We start from the raw sequence: 19,839 nt of genomic DNA on the forward strand, positions 1-19,839 counted from the left end.
ATATCTGAAACTATATTGATTACTATCCACATCTAGCATGAGCAGTACATCTAACAACATCACACAATTTACTGTCAGTGGTATATGGCTCCTACACTATCAACATGGGGTCAATTGTCCATTCAGACCTTTATCAAAAATAAACTTGCAGTTACTCATCACGTCTAGCCCTGACTGCTTGCTGCTAACGTCTGCAGACTAATCTGTTTTCCTTCTGGAACATCTCATGGCCTGTTCCCTTGGGAACTATCTTTTAACTAACTGCCCGTCTCTGCAGCAGCGAGCAAGTGCTCTTTCAATCCTTACTTTTAACCCTTACCTGTATATTTGTCACTTACTACAGGCCTGTGAGAAAACTATACTTCTATTTAAAAAAAATCTACACTTAACAAGTTAAAGGGAAAGTGTGTTTAAGGAGGATAATAGGATCCTTGAGTTTATAAATAGTGTTACTAAACAGGTTACTAAAACAGGGAAGTGATGCCGCACCTCCACAATTCATCAGCCAGACCACATTTGGAGTACTGTGTTCAGTTCTGGACACCTATTGAAGGAAGATGTTAAAGCCCTGGAGGGAATGCAAAAGTACATTCATTAAAGGGATATCAGGAAAGAGGGATTTTAAATATAGGGGAAAATGAGAGAAATTGGGCTTATTCTCCTTGGGGCAGAGAAGATTAAGAGGTGACCTTATTGAAGTGTTCAAAAATATGAACAATTTTGACAGACTAAAGGATATTCTCTTTCCACATGTCAGTAAGTAGGGGTGCGGTCACAGTATGCAAGATTGTCAGCAAGAGAGCTGAGGGTGAGATGAGGTGAAACTTTTAGTCAGAGAAATGTTAGGATTTGGAATGTGCTGCCTGGGAGAGTGGTGAAGGTGAATTCCATAAGAGATTTCAAAAGAGAGCTTGATATATAATGTGAAAATGATGAATTTCAAGGTCAGCTGAGGGAGGGCTAGAGAATGAGATTAGCTGCTCACCTCCTTCCAGAAACAATACAGACATGATGGGTCAAATGGCTTCCTTTTGTATTGTAAAATTTATGGTTTTATGACCCTATGGTTCAATGAGTTCCATTTCCTAGGATTAGTTCTAACATTGTATGTTGCTCATTATGTGCTGTTTAATGTAGACACCAAACTAGGAAAATTGTCATAGCTACCAGCAGATTTCAATCAAGTCAAGTGGCAATCTGCTCAGGGGACCCCAGTGAAATAAGTCAAGGACAATGTCTGATACCAATCAAATACCTATCGGGGCAATCAGTCAGGATTGTAAGTCACTCGGATAGCAAAAATTGTAGATGCTGGAGTCAAAGTCAAAAGCAATGTGGAGCTGGAGGAACACAGCAGGTTAGGCAGCGTCAGAGGAACAGGGAAGTCGATGTTTTGGGTCTAAACCCTTAATCAGAACCAAAACATCGACTTCCCTGTTCCTATGATACTGCCTGACCTGCTGTGTTGCTCCAGCTTCACGCTGTGCTGACAGAGTCAGGATTGTTTTCGCATTAGAGATGAGGCGCCACATACTGAGCAGCACATCACAGTCTTGACTATGTCTGCCCTGTTATGGGCAATTTTCCTCCTGGAATGAGAGAGAGGGAGGTGTCATCAGCAAGTACAAGTGGATGGCACAGCTGTTGGTGGGGTGAGCAGGTGTCCTGCACCAGTAAGTACGCAGTTCAGTGGGCTTGCAGGATTAGTGGTGTCAAAGGTTGGCCGAGATGAGAACAAGTGGGAAGATGTTTAGAAAATAGTGAGCGGTATTGCATGAAACGTGATGGGAGCACAGTTCAGTAGTAGAGACAGAGGTATTGAAGAGAAGATGGTGGCACTTATGTGACTTCCTAGAATGTTGTGTATCCCTCCAGAAAGCTAAAACTGCTTGAACCTGGGTGTCAAACTTGAATCAAGATAAAATGATCAGATGTTGTGGCTTCCACTGCTGGTCCTTGGCAGAAGTAAGCCTATTGTGGATGCTTTGGAGAGGGTGCAGAGGAGGTTCACCATGATGTTGCCTGGTGGGGGCGGGGGGGTGGTGCTAGCTATGAAGAGAGGTTGAGTAGATTAGGATTATTTACTTAGAAAGATGGAGATAGAGGGGAGACCTGATTGAGGTCTACAAAATCATGAGAGGAACAGACAGGGTGGATAGCAAGAAGCATTTTCACCCCAGAGTGGGGTCATGATTTCCAGGTGAGAGGGGAGAAGTTAAGGGAGATGTGCGTGGAAAGTTCTTTATACAGAGGGTGGTGGGTGCCTGGAATGTGTTGCCAGCTGGGGTGGTACAGGCAGGCACAATAGCATCATTTAAGACGTATCTAGACAGATACATGAATAGGCAGGGAGCAGAGACATACAGATCCATGGAAAATATGCAACAGGTTTAGATAGAGGATCTCGATCAGCGCAGGTTGGAGGGCTGAAGGGCCTGTTCCTGTGCTTAATTTTCTTTGTTCTTCTTTGTTATTGATCAGAAGCCTATGGATCAGAAATAAAAACAGAAATTGCTTGAAAAGTCCAGCAGGTCTGGCAGCAAGAATGATCAATTAGTTCTGAGAAATGGTCACTGGAAATGAAACATTAAGATGGTTTTTCTCACTTGCTGATCTTGCCCTGAATGTTGTGGCTAGTTGTTGTATCTGCTCCGTAAATACAAAAGCAAACTTTTTCTGTAACATTTCTGCCATCCATTGATATTTGTCTGTCATATTATCCAAACTATTTTGCAATTGTCTAAGCTTCTTTCCCTACTCTTGTTCTGTCTCATCACAGAATCCTCTCTTATCTGGATAGGCCCCTTTCCTAAGCCACCTTCCTAAATCTTTACTCATGTGGAGTCTCACTAATGTTTAATTTGTTCTTTTTTAAGCAAAATATGCTTTTTCTGTGAGAGATAACAGGAACTGCAGATGCTGGAGAATCCGAGATAACTAGCTGTGGAGCTGGATGAACACAGCAGGCCAAGCAGCATCTCAGGAGCAGAAAGACTGACGTTTCGGGCCTAGACCCTTCATCAGAAATGGGGGAGGGGAAGAGGGGTCTGAAATAAATAGGGAGGGGGGGAGGCGGATCGAAGATGGATAGAGGAGAAGATGGGTGGAAAGAAGACAGACAGTCAAAGAGGTGGGGATGGAGCCAGTAAAGGTGAGTGTAGGTGCGGAGGTACGAGGGGATAGGTCAGTCCAGGGAGGATGGATGGGTCAAGAGGGCAGTTTGAGGTTAATAGGTAGGAAATGGGTGTCCGGCTTGAGGTGAGAGGAGGGAGATAGGTGAGAGGAAGAACAGGTTAGGGAGGCAGCGATGAGGTGGGCTCGTTTTGGGATGCGGTAAGGGGAGGGGAGATTTTGAAACTTGTGAAATCCACATTGATACCATTGGGCTGTAGGGTTCCCAAGTGAAGTATGAGTTGCTGTTCTTGCAACCTTCGGGTAGCAACGTCGTGGCACTGCAGGAGGCCCAGGCTAGACATGTCATCTGAGGAATGGGAGGGGGAGTTGAAATGGTTTGTGACTGGGAGGTGCAGTTGTTTATTGCAAACGAAGCATAGGTGTTCTGGAAAGTGGTCCCCAAGCTTCCGCTTGGTTTCCCCGATGTAGAGGAGGCCACAATGAGTCCAGCAGATGCAGTATACCACATTAGCAGATGTGCAGGCGAGCCTCTGCTTGATGTGGAATGTCTTCTTGGGACTTGGGAGGAGGTGTGGGGGCAGGTGTAGCACTTCCTGCGGTTGCAAGGAAAAGTGCCGGGTGTGGTGGGGCTGGAGGGGAATGTGGAGCGGACAAGGGAGTCACAGAGTGGTCTCTCCGGAAAGCAGACAAGGGTGGGGAGGGAATAATGTCTTTGGTGGTAGGGTCGGATTGCAGATGGCAGAAGTGTCAGAGGATGATGCGTTGGATCTGGAGGTTGGTGGGGTGGTATGTGAGGACGAGGGGGTTCTTTTTTGGTTGTTATTGCAGGGAGGGGGTGTTAGGGATGAGCTGCGGGAAATGCATGAGACACGGTCGAGGGCATTCTTGAAAGTTGCGGTCCTTGATAAACGAGGACATCTGAGATGTATGGGAATGGAATGCCTTATCCTGGGAGCATGTGTGGCGGAGGCAAAGGAATTCAGAATAGGGGATGGCATTTTTGCAGGAAGGTGGGTGAGAGGAGGTGTATTCTAGGTAGTTGCAGGAGTTGGTGGACTTGAAATGGATATCGGTTTCTAGGTGGTTGCCTGAGATGGAGACAGATGCACCCAGAAAGGTGAGGGAGGTGTTAGAGATAGTCCAGGTGAACTTAAGGTTGGGGTGGAAGGTGTTGGTGAAGTGGATGAACTGTTCAAGCTCCTCGTGGGAGCACAAGGTGGAGCCGATACGGTCGTCAATGTAACAGAGGAAGAGGTAGGGTTTAGGGCCAGTGTAGGTACAGAAGAGGGATTGTTCCACATAACCCACAAAGAGGCAGGCATAGCTTGTGCCCATGTGGGTGCCCATGGCCACCCCCTTTGTCAGTAGAAAGTGGGAGGAATTGAAAGAGAAGGTGTTGAGGGTGAAGACTAGTTCGGCTAAGCGGTTGAGGGTGTCAGTGGGCTGGCCAGGCCTGTGGGACAGGAAGAAGCAGAGGTCATTTAGGCCATCTGCATGGGGAATGCAGGTGTTTCAGGACTGGATGTCCATAGTAAAAATGAGGTGTTGGGGACTGGGGAATTGGAAGTTCTGGAGGGGGTGGACGACATGGGTGGTGTCATGGCCTCACTACATCAGGGAAACCAAGCAGAGGCTTGGGGACCGCTTTGTGGAACACATACGCTTGGTTCGCAGTAAACAACTGCACCTCCCAGTGGTGAACCATTTCAACTCCCGCTCCCATTCGTCAGACGACATGTCCATCCTGGGCCTCCTGCAGTACCACAATGATGCCACCCGAAGGTTGCAGAAACAGCAACACATATTCCACTTGGGAACCCTGCAGCCCAATGGTATCAATGTGGACTTCACCAGCTTCAAAATCTCCCCTCCCCCTACCACATCCTAAAACCAGCACAGTTCATCCCCGCCTTCCTAACCTGTTCTTCCTCTCACCTATCCCCTCCTCCCACCTCAAGCCGGACACCCATTTCCTACTTACTAACCTCCTGCCCCCTTGACCTGTCCGCCCTCCCTAGACTGACCTATCTCCTCCGTACCTCCCCACCTACACTCGCCTTTACTGGCTCCATCCCCACCTCTTTGACTTGTCCGTCTCCTCTTTACCTATCTTCTCCTCTATTCATCTTTGATCCGCCTCCCTGTCTCTCTATTTTAGAATCCTCTTCCCCTCCCCCATTTCTGATGAAGAGTCTAGGCCCAAAATGTCAGCTTTCCTGTTCCAAAAATGCTGCTTGGCCTGCTCTATGCTTTTTCTGTGCTTTGAGCACTTAATTGTTCTCCCACGTCATTATTTATCAATATTGTTGCCCATTTGATTTTTCCCAGTTGTATTCTCAACTGCTGAAAATCAGATTTTATCCAGAGGCTAGCCTTCTTGCTGCTCTTGACATTCCTGCTATGTTCCTGTTGGTGTCCAAACTAACATTCTGCTGCATTGCTTCTTTTTAGGGCTGTAGCCATGACAACTATTGTGAATTAGGCTCATGGTAGGCAAACTGTTGCTTCATTGTAGCCCACCTCCCCCAACAACTTTCTCTGCATAATACCTTGAGATTAAGTACCACTACCCCTCTGAACCCTAGTGCCATGCCCCTTGGTCATTGCCTTCTCTTTTCTTTGACAATACTCTTTGCTTCCCACCCTCATTTCCATTGTATTTTGGCTGTCTGGAATGCTGGCTGGCATTGTGTAGAACAGAAAGAAATTATGTTAAATAAAAAGAAAAACTTGTTAGCCTAAGCTATGACATTGTTTCCCGCTCTGGACATCACACTATAGGAAGGATGACAACACAATACAGAGGTACAGAAGCAAATTGCCCCAGGAATAGTATGTGGAAAGATGGGGAGATGCTGTCCACCTTTGAGCAGAGAAATTCGGTGAGGTTTTAACCAGGAATAGTTTTGATTAGAGTAAGCAAGGAGAAACTGCTTCTTGTGGCTGGAAAATAAACAGAAGATACAGATTTAAGGTGATTGCCAACCAAAAAAAAAATCAGGAGATTATTTATGATCCGGAATGTACTAAATGATTTGCAGGACTATGGGGCTATGCAAGAGAATTGAATGAGCCATTATAGGGATGATGGGATGAATGCATATCTCTGTACTGTATCATTGCTTTATTGTATGCTATGTTACTATTACTTGCTGTTGATTTCAGTGACATTTTATTCTTACTTGCATTTAGTTGTTCTGCTGATCCTGACATTGTCAGAAGAACAAAAATCCACTACACAAGAATTGTCTCCTAATTCAAGGTCTCAAAATCATCCGATAGACTTAACTACCCTGAGCACCGTACTTCTTAAACCTAGTGCTAACTCCAAAGTAATGGATCATATTAACGTGCGTAGGATCTCAGATACAGATGAAAATATCTTGAAATATCTTCAGATAGTCCGTGACATCAAGCTGATTGATACCAACTTAATTGAACCCACACCTACTATCACTCATTTACCGTCGTCAGTTTCACCACTGGATATTGCCAACAATGATCACAGAACAAAGGAGGCCATAATTTCCATGTATAATCAAAATACTTTGCATGCAGAACGAGCACATTTAAAGGAAAGACCATCTCTGCCTCATAATTTTGAGTTAGTGGATCCTGGACAACTTCTAGGCAATGTAATATTGCATTCCTCATTTACAAGTAGATTATACCACAGATATTTTGAAACAATGTCTTCATCTAGTAACTATCAAACTGAGCTGGTTTTGAGAACCTCTGACATCCATAATACCAAGATGTTGAAATCTTCAAATGATGCAGTCACACTGAAAGAAACCAACTACCTGCATGCCCTTAAGAATCTTTGGCACACAGAGGAATCAAACATTACAGAAGAACAGGTTTCACAGAGTTCACTTCTTCCTGCCTTGCCACTTAATCTGATGATTACTTCTGAGTCACAGGTTACTTCTAGTCTTCACGGTTTATCATTTAAATTGCAGTCACGTTGTAACCTGGAATTATCTGTTGTAACAACAAGTGATTTTTTGAAAGTTGGTGATCAAAACCTGTCCGCTATGATTACATCTTGCACTTCAATCTCTATGACAACGTTCAGCATGATGAAAAGTGATTCTTTATCTAATTCTGTCATTCTGTCAACCATGTCTACTCCTGGAATCTCTTCAATCCTCTCCGAATCCGAGACAACAGCAGCAGGAAACTCCCTGAACAGAATAGTCCCTGCAGAAACTAGGGGCCCTGAAATAAGCAGCAATATTTCCCAAGTAACTGAAGTAGATGAGCAAGAAAAAGATTCTATTTGCCTCAGTAAAATTGACATTGCCTGGATTATTCTAGCTATCAGTGTTCCTGTTTCATCATGCTGTAAGTAAGGATTTAATTTCACAATTATAATGGTACAGAAAAATACTTTAGATGTTGATACTACGTGTAATGACAATTGGTATTTATGATTCAATGCAAAGTTCAATGTCCAGTGCAACTAAAAGCCCCAGAAACCTACATAATGAGGAACATCCAGAAAAGTTAATCTATAACATAGAACATTATGTTTCACAACTGGAGCCATTATTTTAAATTTACCCTAAGCATGTTCAGAAAAAAAACCACTCTACACTGGGAACTTTTACCTAAATAATCTGTGATATGTCTAATTTTGCAAATATAGTGCTGGAATGTTACCATCATCAATAAGGAAGTGATGATACAAGACTGCTCTGAAATTAAGTAAATGTTGTGTTTAATGAAGACATTACTAGATTGAGAAAGCTGACAGTAATGTTGAAGCTACGGGTATCATACAAAAACAGACAAAAATCCTAAATTAACACAAATGCAACTAGAAGATCAAAGTATTTGCAGACTGAGTATTCACTACCCTTAATTTCACAGACAGCATTGAAAAGCAAACGATCTGACTGGTGTTCTTCATGTGTCAAACTGTTAAAATAATGTCTGCAGAAGAATGATACTACACTTTCACCCACCCCAGACAGCTACTGTAAGACTGTTTGGTGGTGTCAATGAGTACACAGTTTTTAAAACAAAAATTAATCAGTGCTTTTAGAAATAGGAGTAGGATATTCAGTCCCTTGAACTTGTTCTGATTTTCTTTGTGATTGTGCCTGATCTGTGATGTAACTCAACATGGACCTTTGGCCCATAGCCCTTAATACATTTGGATAACAATACACTAGCAATCTCAAGTTTAAAATTTACAGTTGATCTAATATGGGGGTTCTAACCGTTCACCATCCATTCTGCTGAGAACTGTCCCTAATTTTATTGAGGGAAGCGAGAAAGGAAACAGCTGGGGCCTTAACAGATATCTTTGCAGCATCCTTAAACACGGGTGATGTCCTGGAGGACTGGAGAATTGCTAATGTTGTCCCCTTGTTTAAGAAGGGTTGCAGGGATAATCCAGGTGATTATTGACCGGTGAGCCTGACATCAGTGGTAGGGAAGCTACTGGAGAAGATACTGAGGGATATGATCTATTCCCATTTGGAAGAAAGTGGGCTTATCACTGATAGACAACATGGTTTTGTGCAGGAAAGGTCATGTCTTACCAACTTAACAGAATTCTTTGAGGATGTGACAAAGTTGATTGATGAGGGAAAGGCTGTAGATGTCATATACATGGACTTCAGTAAGGCGTTTGATAAGGTTCCCCATAGCAGGCTAATGGAGAAAGTGAAGTCATGTGGGGTCCAGGGTGTGCTAGCTCGATGGATTAAAAAAAACTGGCTAGGCAACAGGAAACAGTAGCAGTAGAAGGGGGTTTCTCAAATTGGAGACCTGTGACCAGTGGTGTCCCACAGGGATCTGTGCTGGGACCACTGTTGTTTGTGAAATACATAAATGATTTGGAGGAAAGTATAGGTGGTCTGATTAGCAAGTTTGCAGATGACACGAAGATTGGTGGAGTAGCAGATAGTGAAGGGGACTGTCGGAGAATGCAACAGAATATAGATAGATTGGAGAGTTGGGCAGATAAATGGCAGGTGGAGTTCAATCCAGGCAAATGCGAGGTGATGCATTTTGGACGATCTAATTCCCAAGCAAACTATACAGTACATGGAAAAGTCCTAGGGAAAATTGCTCAGAGAGATCTGGGTGTACAGGTCCATTGTTCCCTGACGGTGGCAAGGCAGGTCAATAGAGTGGTCAAGAAGGCATACGGCATGCTTTCCTTCATCGGGCAGGGTATTGAGCACAAGAGTTGGCAGGTCATGTTACAGTTGTATCAGACTTTGGTTCAGCCACGTTTCGAGTACTGTGTACAGTTCTGGTTGCCACATTACCAAAAGGATGTGGATGCTTTGGAGAGCGTGCAGAGGAGGTTCACCAAGATGTTGCCAGGTATGGAGGGTGCTATCTCTGAAGAAAGGTTGCATAGATTAGGATTATTTTCATTAGAAAGACAGGGATTGAGGGGTGACCTGATTGAGGTCTACAAAATCGTGAGGGGTATACAAGGTGGATAGCAAGAAGCTTTTTCCCAGAGTGAGGGACTTAATTACTCGGTCATGAGTTCAGTGAGAGTAGCAAAGTTTATGGGAATTATGCGTGGAAAGTTCTTTATGCAGAGGGTGCCTGGAACGAGTTGCCAGCGGAGGTGGTAGACGCAGACACAATAGTGTCTTTAAAGATGTATGTGGAGAGGTAGATGGATGGGCAGGGAGCAAAGGGATACAGATCCTTCGAAAATAGATGACAGGTTTAGACAGAGGATCTCGATCGGCGCAGGCTTGGAGGGCCAAAGGCCCTGTTCCTGTGCTGTAATTTTCTTTGTTCTATGTAACTGCGGATACTGTAAACCAGGAACAAAAACAATGTTGCTAGAAAATCTCAGCAGCTCTGGCAGCATCTGTGAATGTTAAAAACTGAGTTAACATTTCAGGTCCGGTGACCCTTCCTCAGAATGTCCTGAGGAAGTGTCACTAGACTCGAAACGTTTAGTCTGCTTTTCCTTCACCGATGCTGCAAGACCAGTTGAGATTTTCCAGCAACATTGTTTTTGTACAAGCCTCTTGTAATGCACTCACTGGGACACCCAGATCCTTGTTAATCCGTAGCCTCTCACAATTTAGATTTTTTTTATTCCTGAAAAAAAATGGACAATTTCATGTTTTCACAGCTTGTACTCTAAGTGCCAGATGTTTGCCCGTTCACTTAACCTACCAAATTCCTTCATAGCATTCATCTCTGTTCTCTTTCCAAATTAGTTTCCTGAGTCTGTGTCATCAGCAAATTTAGCAACTATGCCTTTAATCCTTTCATCCAAGTCATTTGTATGAATTGTAAAAAGTTGAAGGCCTGATTTTTGATCTGTGGCTCATCAATCAGTATACTTGCCACCCTAGAAAAATCTATTTCCAATTAACTAATCAATCTTCAATCCATTTCAGTGATATCCTTACACTGTGAGCTTTTATTTTCCACAGTGACCTTTGTAGCACCTTATCAAATGATTTCGTAAAATTTAAGTACAGTAGATATGCCTCTTCCCTTTATTCACAGCGCATGTTACTTCTGTTGTAGGTAAAATAATATCAAATAAAATTTAGTGAGTCAAACAATTTATTTAACAAAAGCTTTTGGGAGAAGCAGGGACCTCAAAGGGGCCTCACCTAACTTCCTAACCGCTATAAACAGTTTCAAGACTTGTATACACCCGTTATCACGTGCGCAATTCTTCGGACACCTGCGGTTTGCTCGCAGCTTGTCTTCATGCTGTCAGTCACGTTGGCAGCTCTCCTGCTGCTGACCTGTCGTCGGCAAAGTTCGTCATCTGAGGCGTCGGCAAACTTCGTCATTTACTTACTCCTTCAGTCCCCCCTTGTGGTCAGAGTCATGAGGACTCATGGTCTCTAGACCACTTAAAGCCATATTTTTAGTGTCTCCGTGTCACCCATCAAGGGGCGCTCAGCAGGCTTGTCCGTGTGCACACTTGCACTTGACATAATTCCCGTAGTCAGAATTTTACAGCATGAATTAAAAATGGCCATAACAACACAGCATGAACTTACAATTACAATAAGTGTAATGAAAGCATGAGGCAAGTATGGCCCCCATGAGCCACCCAGAAACCAACCGAGCCAACCGTCCCTATTCTTGGGGCCTTGCCTGAAGTAATCAAGCTGTTTTCTTATATCGCTAATGACTTGAGATGTTATAGGATTCATCCATGACATGCGTGATGCAGTTGTCCCTCACAATTGTGCATACTCCGCCCTGCTTGGCTAACAGGTAATCGACAGCATACCGGGTCTGCTGTGCGTGGAGTCGGCAAGCTCCCGATTTATAGCATCTAACCCCTTTGCCGTGCTGTTTCCCAGGATGGTCAATCCACAGACAAGATAGTTCCTATTTTTGGTAGTAATGACCCCGGCTGCTCACCCCAGAGAAAGGGCTCCGAGGAACCCGTAGCCAAGCGAGGACCCCAATGTTACCTGGTCTGTCCAGTCTGCACAGAATTCTTCACTAATGGCTCAGGTGACTATCTTCCTACAGGTGTGTCCTCTCTGGGGGCACAGAACGGTAAATGGTTCTATTGTCCCCACTGCAAAGACGACTGGGAGGGTCGGTGTGGCAGTTGTGAAGGTTCCATTGAGGAGGAATACAAAGCCATTCTTGGCTTGATAGCATTTGACCTCCTGATAACAGTTCATGCAGAAAAGTATGTACCACCAGCTTCTTGGCTGGCTAGAGTTTTCGCCTGACCCCATCAGTTGGTAGGTGTCAAATGGATACGTCCAGGTGGCTGAACTAACGTGTACTGTTGCACTGTCCACAAATAAACTGTCTGACTGCAGTTATATCTAAACAATTTCGCTCATCACAAGTGCATGTAAACATACTGTTGTTCACTTGGCAATGCTGGCGGAAGCATTGCGTCGGCACACAGGAGGTGTCCTTGGGGACTAGATCGTATGCATATGCCCATCTGTGTCCTGAGAAGCAAAGTGGGTAACTTAGAGGGTTGAACATGTTGCACCGTTTTTTTTTCTGAGTTCCTGTACAATTGGGGGAGTGTACCCTATTTAACATTATCAGTTCGATACATCTCCCTTGAATACCTCGTCGATATGTACCGGTTTGGCCCACGCAGGGTGTGTCTGAGGTGTCTGCTGTATAAAGGTTAAAGGGGGACCACTCGGGTGGCTACAAACAATGCCTCGACTGACTGGGCAAGTGGGAGCACACGGTCCGATTACTGTGTAGACAAATGTGGGTCTTGTAAAACAAGTTATCCTCCAGACCCAAAACAGGTGTAAATGCATTGAGACAGAGCACTGTGACAAAGTACGTGACAGAGGATGGCAGATTGTCAAACGACACAAAGTCTTATAACTCTAAGTTAACAATGTTCTAATAGCTATACTGCCCGCGTGTAGCTTCTGCAGTCTCAATCGATTTGCTTGGAGGCCTAGTAAAGGGTCACTCTGTGAAGCAAATATATCCGGTAAGATCTTCAGTGATATTCGCACATTCTTTAAGTTGGGACCAATTTTTCCAGACACCCTCCCCCCGCATACCTATGCAGGCACATGTGTCTCCACTGATGATAACTTCATAGGGACCATCCCATTTAGGGGCAAACCCAGGTTTACTGGTTAAGGTCTTTATCATAACCTTGCGACCTACCAGCGGGACCTTGGCACAAACCTCCAAGTCCCTTTGTTCATCTTGGACTTCTTGTCTGACCCGCATGGCTTGGTGCAAGGATTTCAACTGGGTGCTCAGCTCCAGCACGTTAGTGTCGTATTCTGTCCCAGAGTGGGCCAGTGTTGGAACCCTCCGTCATCATAGACACAGGCAGTTGCATGGCTCTGCCAGTCGTCCGGTAGTGTGGCTTGTAGTAGCCCTGAGTTTCTTCAGTATCGCAGATAGGACTTCTGTCCATCTTCTACCGGAGTCTTGCATAGCTTTTGCCAGGCAAGTTTTAAGGCTTCTATTCACGTGCTGTACCATGCCTGAACTTTGGGGGTTTTAGGGTACGTGGAATTTCTGTTTAACGCCCATCAGTTGGCATATGGTTTTTGTCATCTTTCCAGTGAAATGGGTTCCCTGATCAGAGTCAATTTGGTGCGGTACTCCCCATCTACTTCAGCCAAAATTCGAGTTACTGTGTCAGCCGAACAATTGCGGGTTGGATACGCCTCTACCCATCTGGTAAACTGGTCAATGATTACCAGGCAAAACGTTTTTCCATGGGATCAGGGAAGTGGGCCGGTAAAATCTATCTGTATATGTTCCCAGGGCCCCTTCAGGCGCGGCTAGTGTCCCATCCTGATCTTGACAGGCCTGCCCAGGTTGTGCTGGGCACACATCACACAATGGTGACAGTATCTCACTATGTCCCTGCCCATGCCTTTCCCCCACCATTCATTTCCAATATTGGTAATCATGGTGTCTCGCCCCACATGGGATATGCTGTGGTGTAACTGCATGAGGGTATGCTGGATGCACTCGGGGCCAAAACCGTGCCATTCAATCTCCAGACACCCTTCCTTCTCATTGGGCATGGCCCCCAGTGACTTACATTCAGCGCGTTCTTCTTCAGGGGTATCTGCGTGTAGTTGGGTAATGCTAATGGTAGGACCATCCTCAGAAAATATGGCAGATAAGGGCTGGATATCCTCCATTTCCAAGGCTAACTGGGCTGCTTTATCAGCAGCCTGGTTCCCTTTAAAAATGTGCCATTTGGGATTTTGGTTGTCAGGTTCCCGTTGGTGGGTCTTGACCTTCAGCACTGCAGCTTCGAACGGGAGCTTGCTGGCTTCCAGTAAGGTTGCTATTGTTTGTCCATGTTTGATTGGGATGCCTCTTGGGGTAACAAAACCCCGTCTTCCCCAAACAGTCATGTAATCATGCACAATTCCAAACTCAACTCATATCTACTGTCAGTGTAAATATTGACCCATTTCCCTTTTGCCTCCATGAAGGCCAGGGTCAGGGCAACTAGCTCTGCCACCTGGGCTGATAAACTTCCTTCAGTCCTCCCTGCCTGAACTACTCGTAGGTCAGAGTTAACTACTGCCCATCCTGTTCGTGGTGACCCACGGACATATTTCCAGGAACCATCCACAAACAGGATCTCGTCTGGTGCCTCTAGGGACACATCTTTTGTTCAACCTACATCCTACTTCAGTGTCGACGTTCCCACAGTCGGGTGGCTCGTTCTCTCCTAATGTACCTCCGCCGGGTTATTTCAGGTGTCCCGCAAAATGGCTGTAGTTTTTGTAGGTGGCAAGAGGACAGCTTCCCATTTTGCCCTTTTCATGTTGGAGACGGAGCATAGTTCTGTATTTAGCATCTCCACCAGTGTATGTTTGGTATGTAAACCAATATTTCCTGTCATTACTATGGGTTCACTGACCCTGACAGCCCATGCGGCACAGTCCAAGGGTGCTATACATCTGGATAACCCATTCACCACCGGGCCTCCTTCAGTAGAATAGTAGCATAGTGGCTGCTGTCTATCTCCATGGGTGTGGGTCACCACTGCTGAACAAAATCCTCCCTCATTATTACAACAACCGTGGAAGTCTTTACCAGCGTCAGGTAGTCCCAGTCTTGGGGCTGATATTAATTCCGCTTTTAGTTTTGTGTAAGCTTCATCTTGTTCAGGCCCCCAATCCACAGGGCCCATGGCCAGTTTCCCCCTTTTTACTAGTCGTTGTATTGGTTCTACCAATTTGGCAAACTCGGGGGTAAAATTCCCGCAATAATTAAACAAGCCTAAAATTTTCCTCACACCGCGGACTGTCACAGGCCATGGCATTTGTTGCATAGCGGTTTTCATACACACAGGCATTTCTCTCGTGCCTTGGGAGATCAAATGCCCCAGGTACAGGACCTTAGTTTTCCCTACTTGGGCCTACTTGTCCTCCAAGTGTTTCGGAAATAAGTATAGTGCCTCTTGGTGGCCAGGTTTGGATTCTGAGGCCAATAACATGTCATCAACATATTGGAGTATCGTGCTGCTGAGGGGCAGTTCGATTTCCCTGAGTATATTGCTCACTACCCGATGAAAGATAGCCAGGCTATTATGGAATCCTTGGGGATGGAAGTCCACATGTACTGTTTGTCCCTGTTGGTAAACGCAAATTTATCTTGGGAATTGCGATGAAGTGGGATGGACCAGAATCCATTGGCAATGTCCAATTCAGTAAAGATTTTGTGGGTTGTGGAGAGCCCGTTCAAAATTGTGGACGGGCTGGCCCCAATGGGGTTCAATTTCGGTGTGAAACTACAGTCTGGTTGCTCACTGGCCAGGAAGGGGAGTTGGTGGTACTCGTAGTTTCTCGGAAAATTCCCCTTTTCACTAGCCCTTCAACGATTTCCACAGCAGCCCACTTAGCCTCTGGTTTGATGGGATACTGATGGTATGATTTATGTTCCGGACCTTCTACCACAATGGGGGCAATTTTAATTATCCCAGTATCTAGTTTGGTTTCTGCCCATACCCCTGGGATGGAGGCGCAAATGGCACGAAACCCATTACCCTCCAATTGCCAATCACATCCAGCGGCAGATGCGGCTTGGACGATTTCCAAATGGCTTGCATAGGCTCCCATTTTCTCCTTCCTCCCATTGGGAGGGGGCCAAATTAATTAGCCTTTCCCGCAATCAATTAGTACTTTGTGCTCTTTCATCAGATCATTTCCCATGATAGTTCTTTCATTATTTTTACACACACAAAATCGCATCAGTATGTAAAAGTTATTAATTTCTACCAAAGTGGTTTCGCTCAAGTATGCAGGGGTCTTTTGTCCGCTAATGCCTTTTGCATAAATCATTTTGTTGTGGGCAGGGGTAAGTCAGCAATGAATATAGAGGCTCCTGTGTACACCAGCATCTCTCTCACATTGTCTGCCCCCTACTAGTGCAGACATGTAAATCGTACCTTCGTTATTATCCGTGCCTATGGGGGCTGCCAGATGTCAGTCCATTTCCTTGTTAGCAGTGGTAGTTACTGGGTTGCCATGTTTTTCCCAACAGCTGCTCTCCAAGTGGCCCCGTTTGCCACAATATTGGCAGACGCCCCCAAGTCTCCCCTTGTTCTGCCTGGTGATTCTACATTCTCTAGCATAGTGCCCTTTCTTACCACAGTAATGACAAGTCACTTATGATTTTATCTTTGTCACGGCACCCACATTTTCCTGTTTGATACGGACAGGGGATTTTCCTACCATCCCTTCCGTTATCCCAGATGTCCAATCTAGCCATTCATGATAATCTCTTCTGGCAATTACACCCATTTTCAGAATTGCCTGGTGGGCGGGTGATAACCCATCTTTGAAAGCCCTATCCATACGACTTATCTCTGGCATCCCTGAACATTCTTGGTATACATTAAACAATCGTTCTCTGTTCACAGAAACCCCTTCTCCCTTCTGTTATTTTGCGTTTGTGATCTTAGACCAATTAGTAGCGGCATTCCCCAGGGCCCTTTGGACTTCAGCTTTGAAGCGATTGAAGGTTTCCTCCTGTGCTCATCTCTCTGCTGTTAACTCTACGGCATGCATCCATTGTCTGCCTCGGTAATCATGTCTTCAGCATTAGCCTGACCAGAACCATCCCCCATCAATCGCCATTTATCTTGTGGACATGCTACCCGAATGAGTTGATGTATGTCTCGTAAGTGCAGTTGGTTCCCATCCAGATGCTGTCTAATTCCACCCAGAACTTAGCATCTGCGCTTCTGGGTTGTAATCTTCCCAGGGACGCCAAGATCTGCTGCCTTTCTCTGGGTGTAAAGGGGTGATATCTACATAGAACATAGAACATTACAGCACAGTACAAGCCCTTTGGCCCTCGATGTTGTGCTGACTTGTCATACCGATCTCAAGCCCATCTAATCTACACTATTCCATGTACGTCCATATGCTTGTCCAATGACGACTTAAATGTACCTAAAGTTGGCGAATCTACTACCGTTGCAGGCAAAGCGTTCTATTTCCTTACTACTCTCTGAGTAAAGAAACTACCTCTGACATCTGTCCTATATCTTTCACCCCTCAATTTAAAGCTATGCCCCCTGTGCTCGCCGTCACCATCCGAGGAAAAAGGCTCTCCCTATCCACCCTATCGAACCCTCTAATTATTTTATATGTTTCAATTAAGTCACCTCTCAACCTTCTCCTCTCTAATGAAAACAGCCTCAAGTCCCTCAGCCTTTCCTCATAAGACCTTCCCTCCATACCAGAGAGGATCCTAGTAAATCTCTGCACCCTTTCCAAAGCTTCCACATCCTCCTTATGATGCGGTGACCAGAACTGTACACAATACTCCAAGTGCGCCGCACCAGAGTTTTGTACAGCTTCACCATAATCTCTTGGTTCTGGAACTCGATCCCTCTATTAATAAAAGCTAAAACACTGTACGCCTTCTTAACAGCCCTGTCAACCTGGGTGGCAACTTTCAAGGATCTATGTACATGGACACCGAGATCTCTCTGCTCATCTACACTGCTAAGAATCTTACCATTAGCCCTGTACTTTGCCTTCTGGTTACTCCTACCAAAGTGCATCACCTCACACTTGTCTGCATTAAACTGCATTTGCCACCTCTCAGCCCAGCTCTGCAGCTTATCTATGTCTCTCTGCAACCTATAGCATCCTTCGTCACTATCCACAACTCCACCAACCTTAGTGTCGTCTGCAAATTTACTAACCCATCCTTCTACGCCCTCATCCAGGTCATTTATAAAAATGACAAACAGCAGTGGACCCAACACCGACCCTTGCGGTACACCACTAGTAACTGGTCTCCAGGATGAACATTTCACATCAACTACCACCCTATGTCTTCTATCAGCAAGCCAATTTCCGATCCAAACTGCTATATCTCCCACAATTCCATTACTCCGCATTTTGTACAATAGCCTATTGTGGGGAACCTTATCGAACGCTTTGCTGAAATCCATATACGCCACATCAAACGGTTTACTCTCATCTACCTGTTTGGTCACCTTCTCAAAGAACTCAATAAGGTTTGTGAGGCACGACCTTCCCTTCACAAAACCGTGCTGACTATCCCTAATCAATTTATTCTTTTCTTGATGATTATAAATCCTATCCCTTATAACCTTTTCCAACACTTTACCAACACCTGAGGTAAGGCTCACTGGTCTATAATTACCAGGGTTGTCTCGACTCCCCTTCTTGAACAGGGGAACCACATTTGCTATCCTCCAGTCATCTGGCACTATTCCTGTAGACAATGACAAGTTAAAGATCAATGCCAAAGGCTCGGCAATCTCAGAGGCAGGTTCTTTACGCAGAGAGTTGTGGGAGCATGGAATGCGTTGCCAGCAGCAGTTGTGGAAGCAAGGTCATTGGGGTCATTTAAGAGACTGCTGGACATGTATATGGTCACAGAAATTTGAGGGTGCATACATGAGGATCAATGGTCGGCACAACATTGTGGGCTGAAGGGCCTGTTCTGTGCTGTACTGTTCTATGTTCTATGTTCTATGTTCTATGATCTGACTCCACACACAACTTACCACTACTGTCCTTGATTGAGCCTAATCCTACATTTGTCATTCTTTTATTCCTTAAATACCTATAGAAAGCCTTAGGGTTTACCCTGATCCTATCCACCAACAACTTCTCATGTCTCCTCCTGGCTCTTCTGAGCTCTCTCTTTAGGTCTTTCCGGGCTACCTCGTAGCCCTCAAGTGTGCTGACTGAGCCTTCACATCTCATCCTAACATAAGCCGCCTTCTTCCTCTTGACCAGAGATTCCACCTCCTTGGTAAACCACGGCTCCCGCGCTCTACAGCTTCCTCCCTACCTGACAGGTACATACTTATCTAGGACACACGGGAGCTTTTCCTTGAATAAGCTCCACATTTCTAAAGTGCCCATCCCCTGCAGTTTCCTTCCCCATTCTATGCTCCCAAAATCGTGCCTAATCTCATCGTAATTGCCTTTCCCCCAGCTATAACTCTTGCCCAGTGGTATACACCTATCCCTTTCCATCACTAAAGTAAACATAACAGAATTGTGATCGCTATCACCAAAGTGCTCACCTACTTCCAAATCTAACACCTGGCCGGGCTCATTACCCAGTACCAAATCTAATGTGGCTTCGCCCCTTGTTGGCCTATCTACATACTGTGTCAGGAAGCCCTCCTGCACACTCTGGACAAAAACTGACCCTTCTATAGTACTCGAACTATAGTGTTCCCAGTCAATATTTGGAAAGTTGAAGTCCCCCATGACAACTAGCCTGTCTCTCTCACTCCTGTCAAGAACCATCTTTGCTATCCTTTCTTCTACATCTCTGGAACTATTTGGAGGCCTATAGAAAACTCCCAGCAGGGTGACCTCTCCTTTCCTGTTTCTAACCTCAGCCCATACTACCTCAGATGACAAGTCCCCAAACATCCTTTCTGCAACTGTAATACTGTCCTTGACCAACAATGCCACACCTCCACCCATTTTACCATCTTCTCTGTTCTTACTGAAAGATCTAAATCCTGGAACCTGCAACAACCATTCCTGTCCCTGCTCTATCCATGTCTCCGAAATGGCCACAACATCGAAGTCCCAGGTACCAACCCATGCTGCAAGTTCACCCACCTTATTCCGGACGCTCCTGGCATTGAAGTAGACACACTTCAATCCAACTTCTTGCTTGCCGGTGCCACCTTGCTTCCCTGAAACTTTATTTCGGACCACCCTACTCTCAACATTTTCTACA

At 45.2% G+C, this 19,839-nt stretch overlaps 1 protein-coding gene across 10 annotated transcripts in view; it reads left to right on the plus strand.

The window, feature by feature from the left end:
* The window catches only part of tmem108 (transmembrane protein 108), a 195,598-nt gene that overhangs the window by 102,763 nt on the left and 72,996 nt on the right, over window positions 1-19,839 (plus strand). For all 10 annotated transcript variants that reach the window (XR_009447078.1, XM_059653764.1, XM_059653748.1 and 7 more), the window contains one exon: window positions 6,328-7,482. Coding sequence is in view for 9 of the 10 variants with exons in the window: in XM_059653764.1 (XP_059509747.1) it covers window positions 6,328-7,482 (1,155 nt within the window). In the remaining variant the exon portion in view is untranslated. The remainder of the gene's footprint in view (window positions 1-6,327; window positions 7,483-19,839) is intronic.

Source organism: Stegostoma tigrinum, chromosome 2, assembly GCF_030684315.1.
Source record: "Stegostoma tigrinum isolate sSteTig4 chromosome 2, sSteTig4.hap1, whole genome shotgun sequence".
In the NCBI taxonomy this organism is placed as follows: domain Eukaryota; kingdom Metazoa; phylum Chordata; class Chondrichthyes; order Orectolobiformes; family Stegostomatidae; genus Stegostoma; species Stegostoma tigrinum.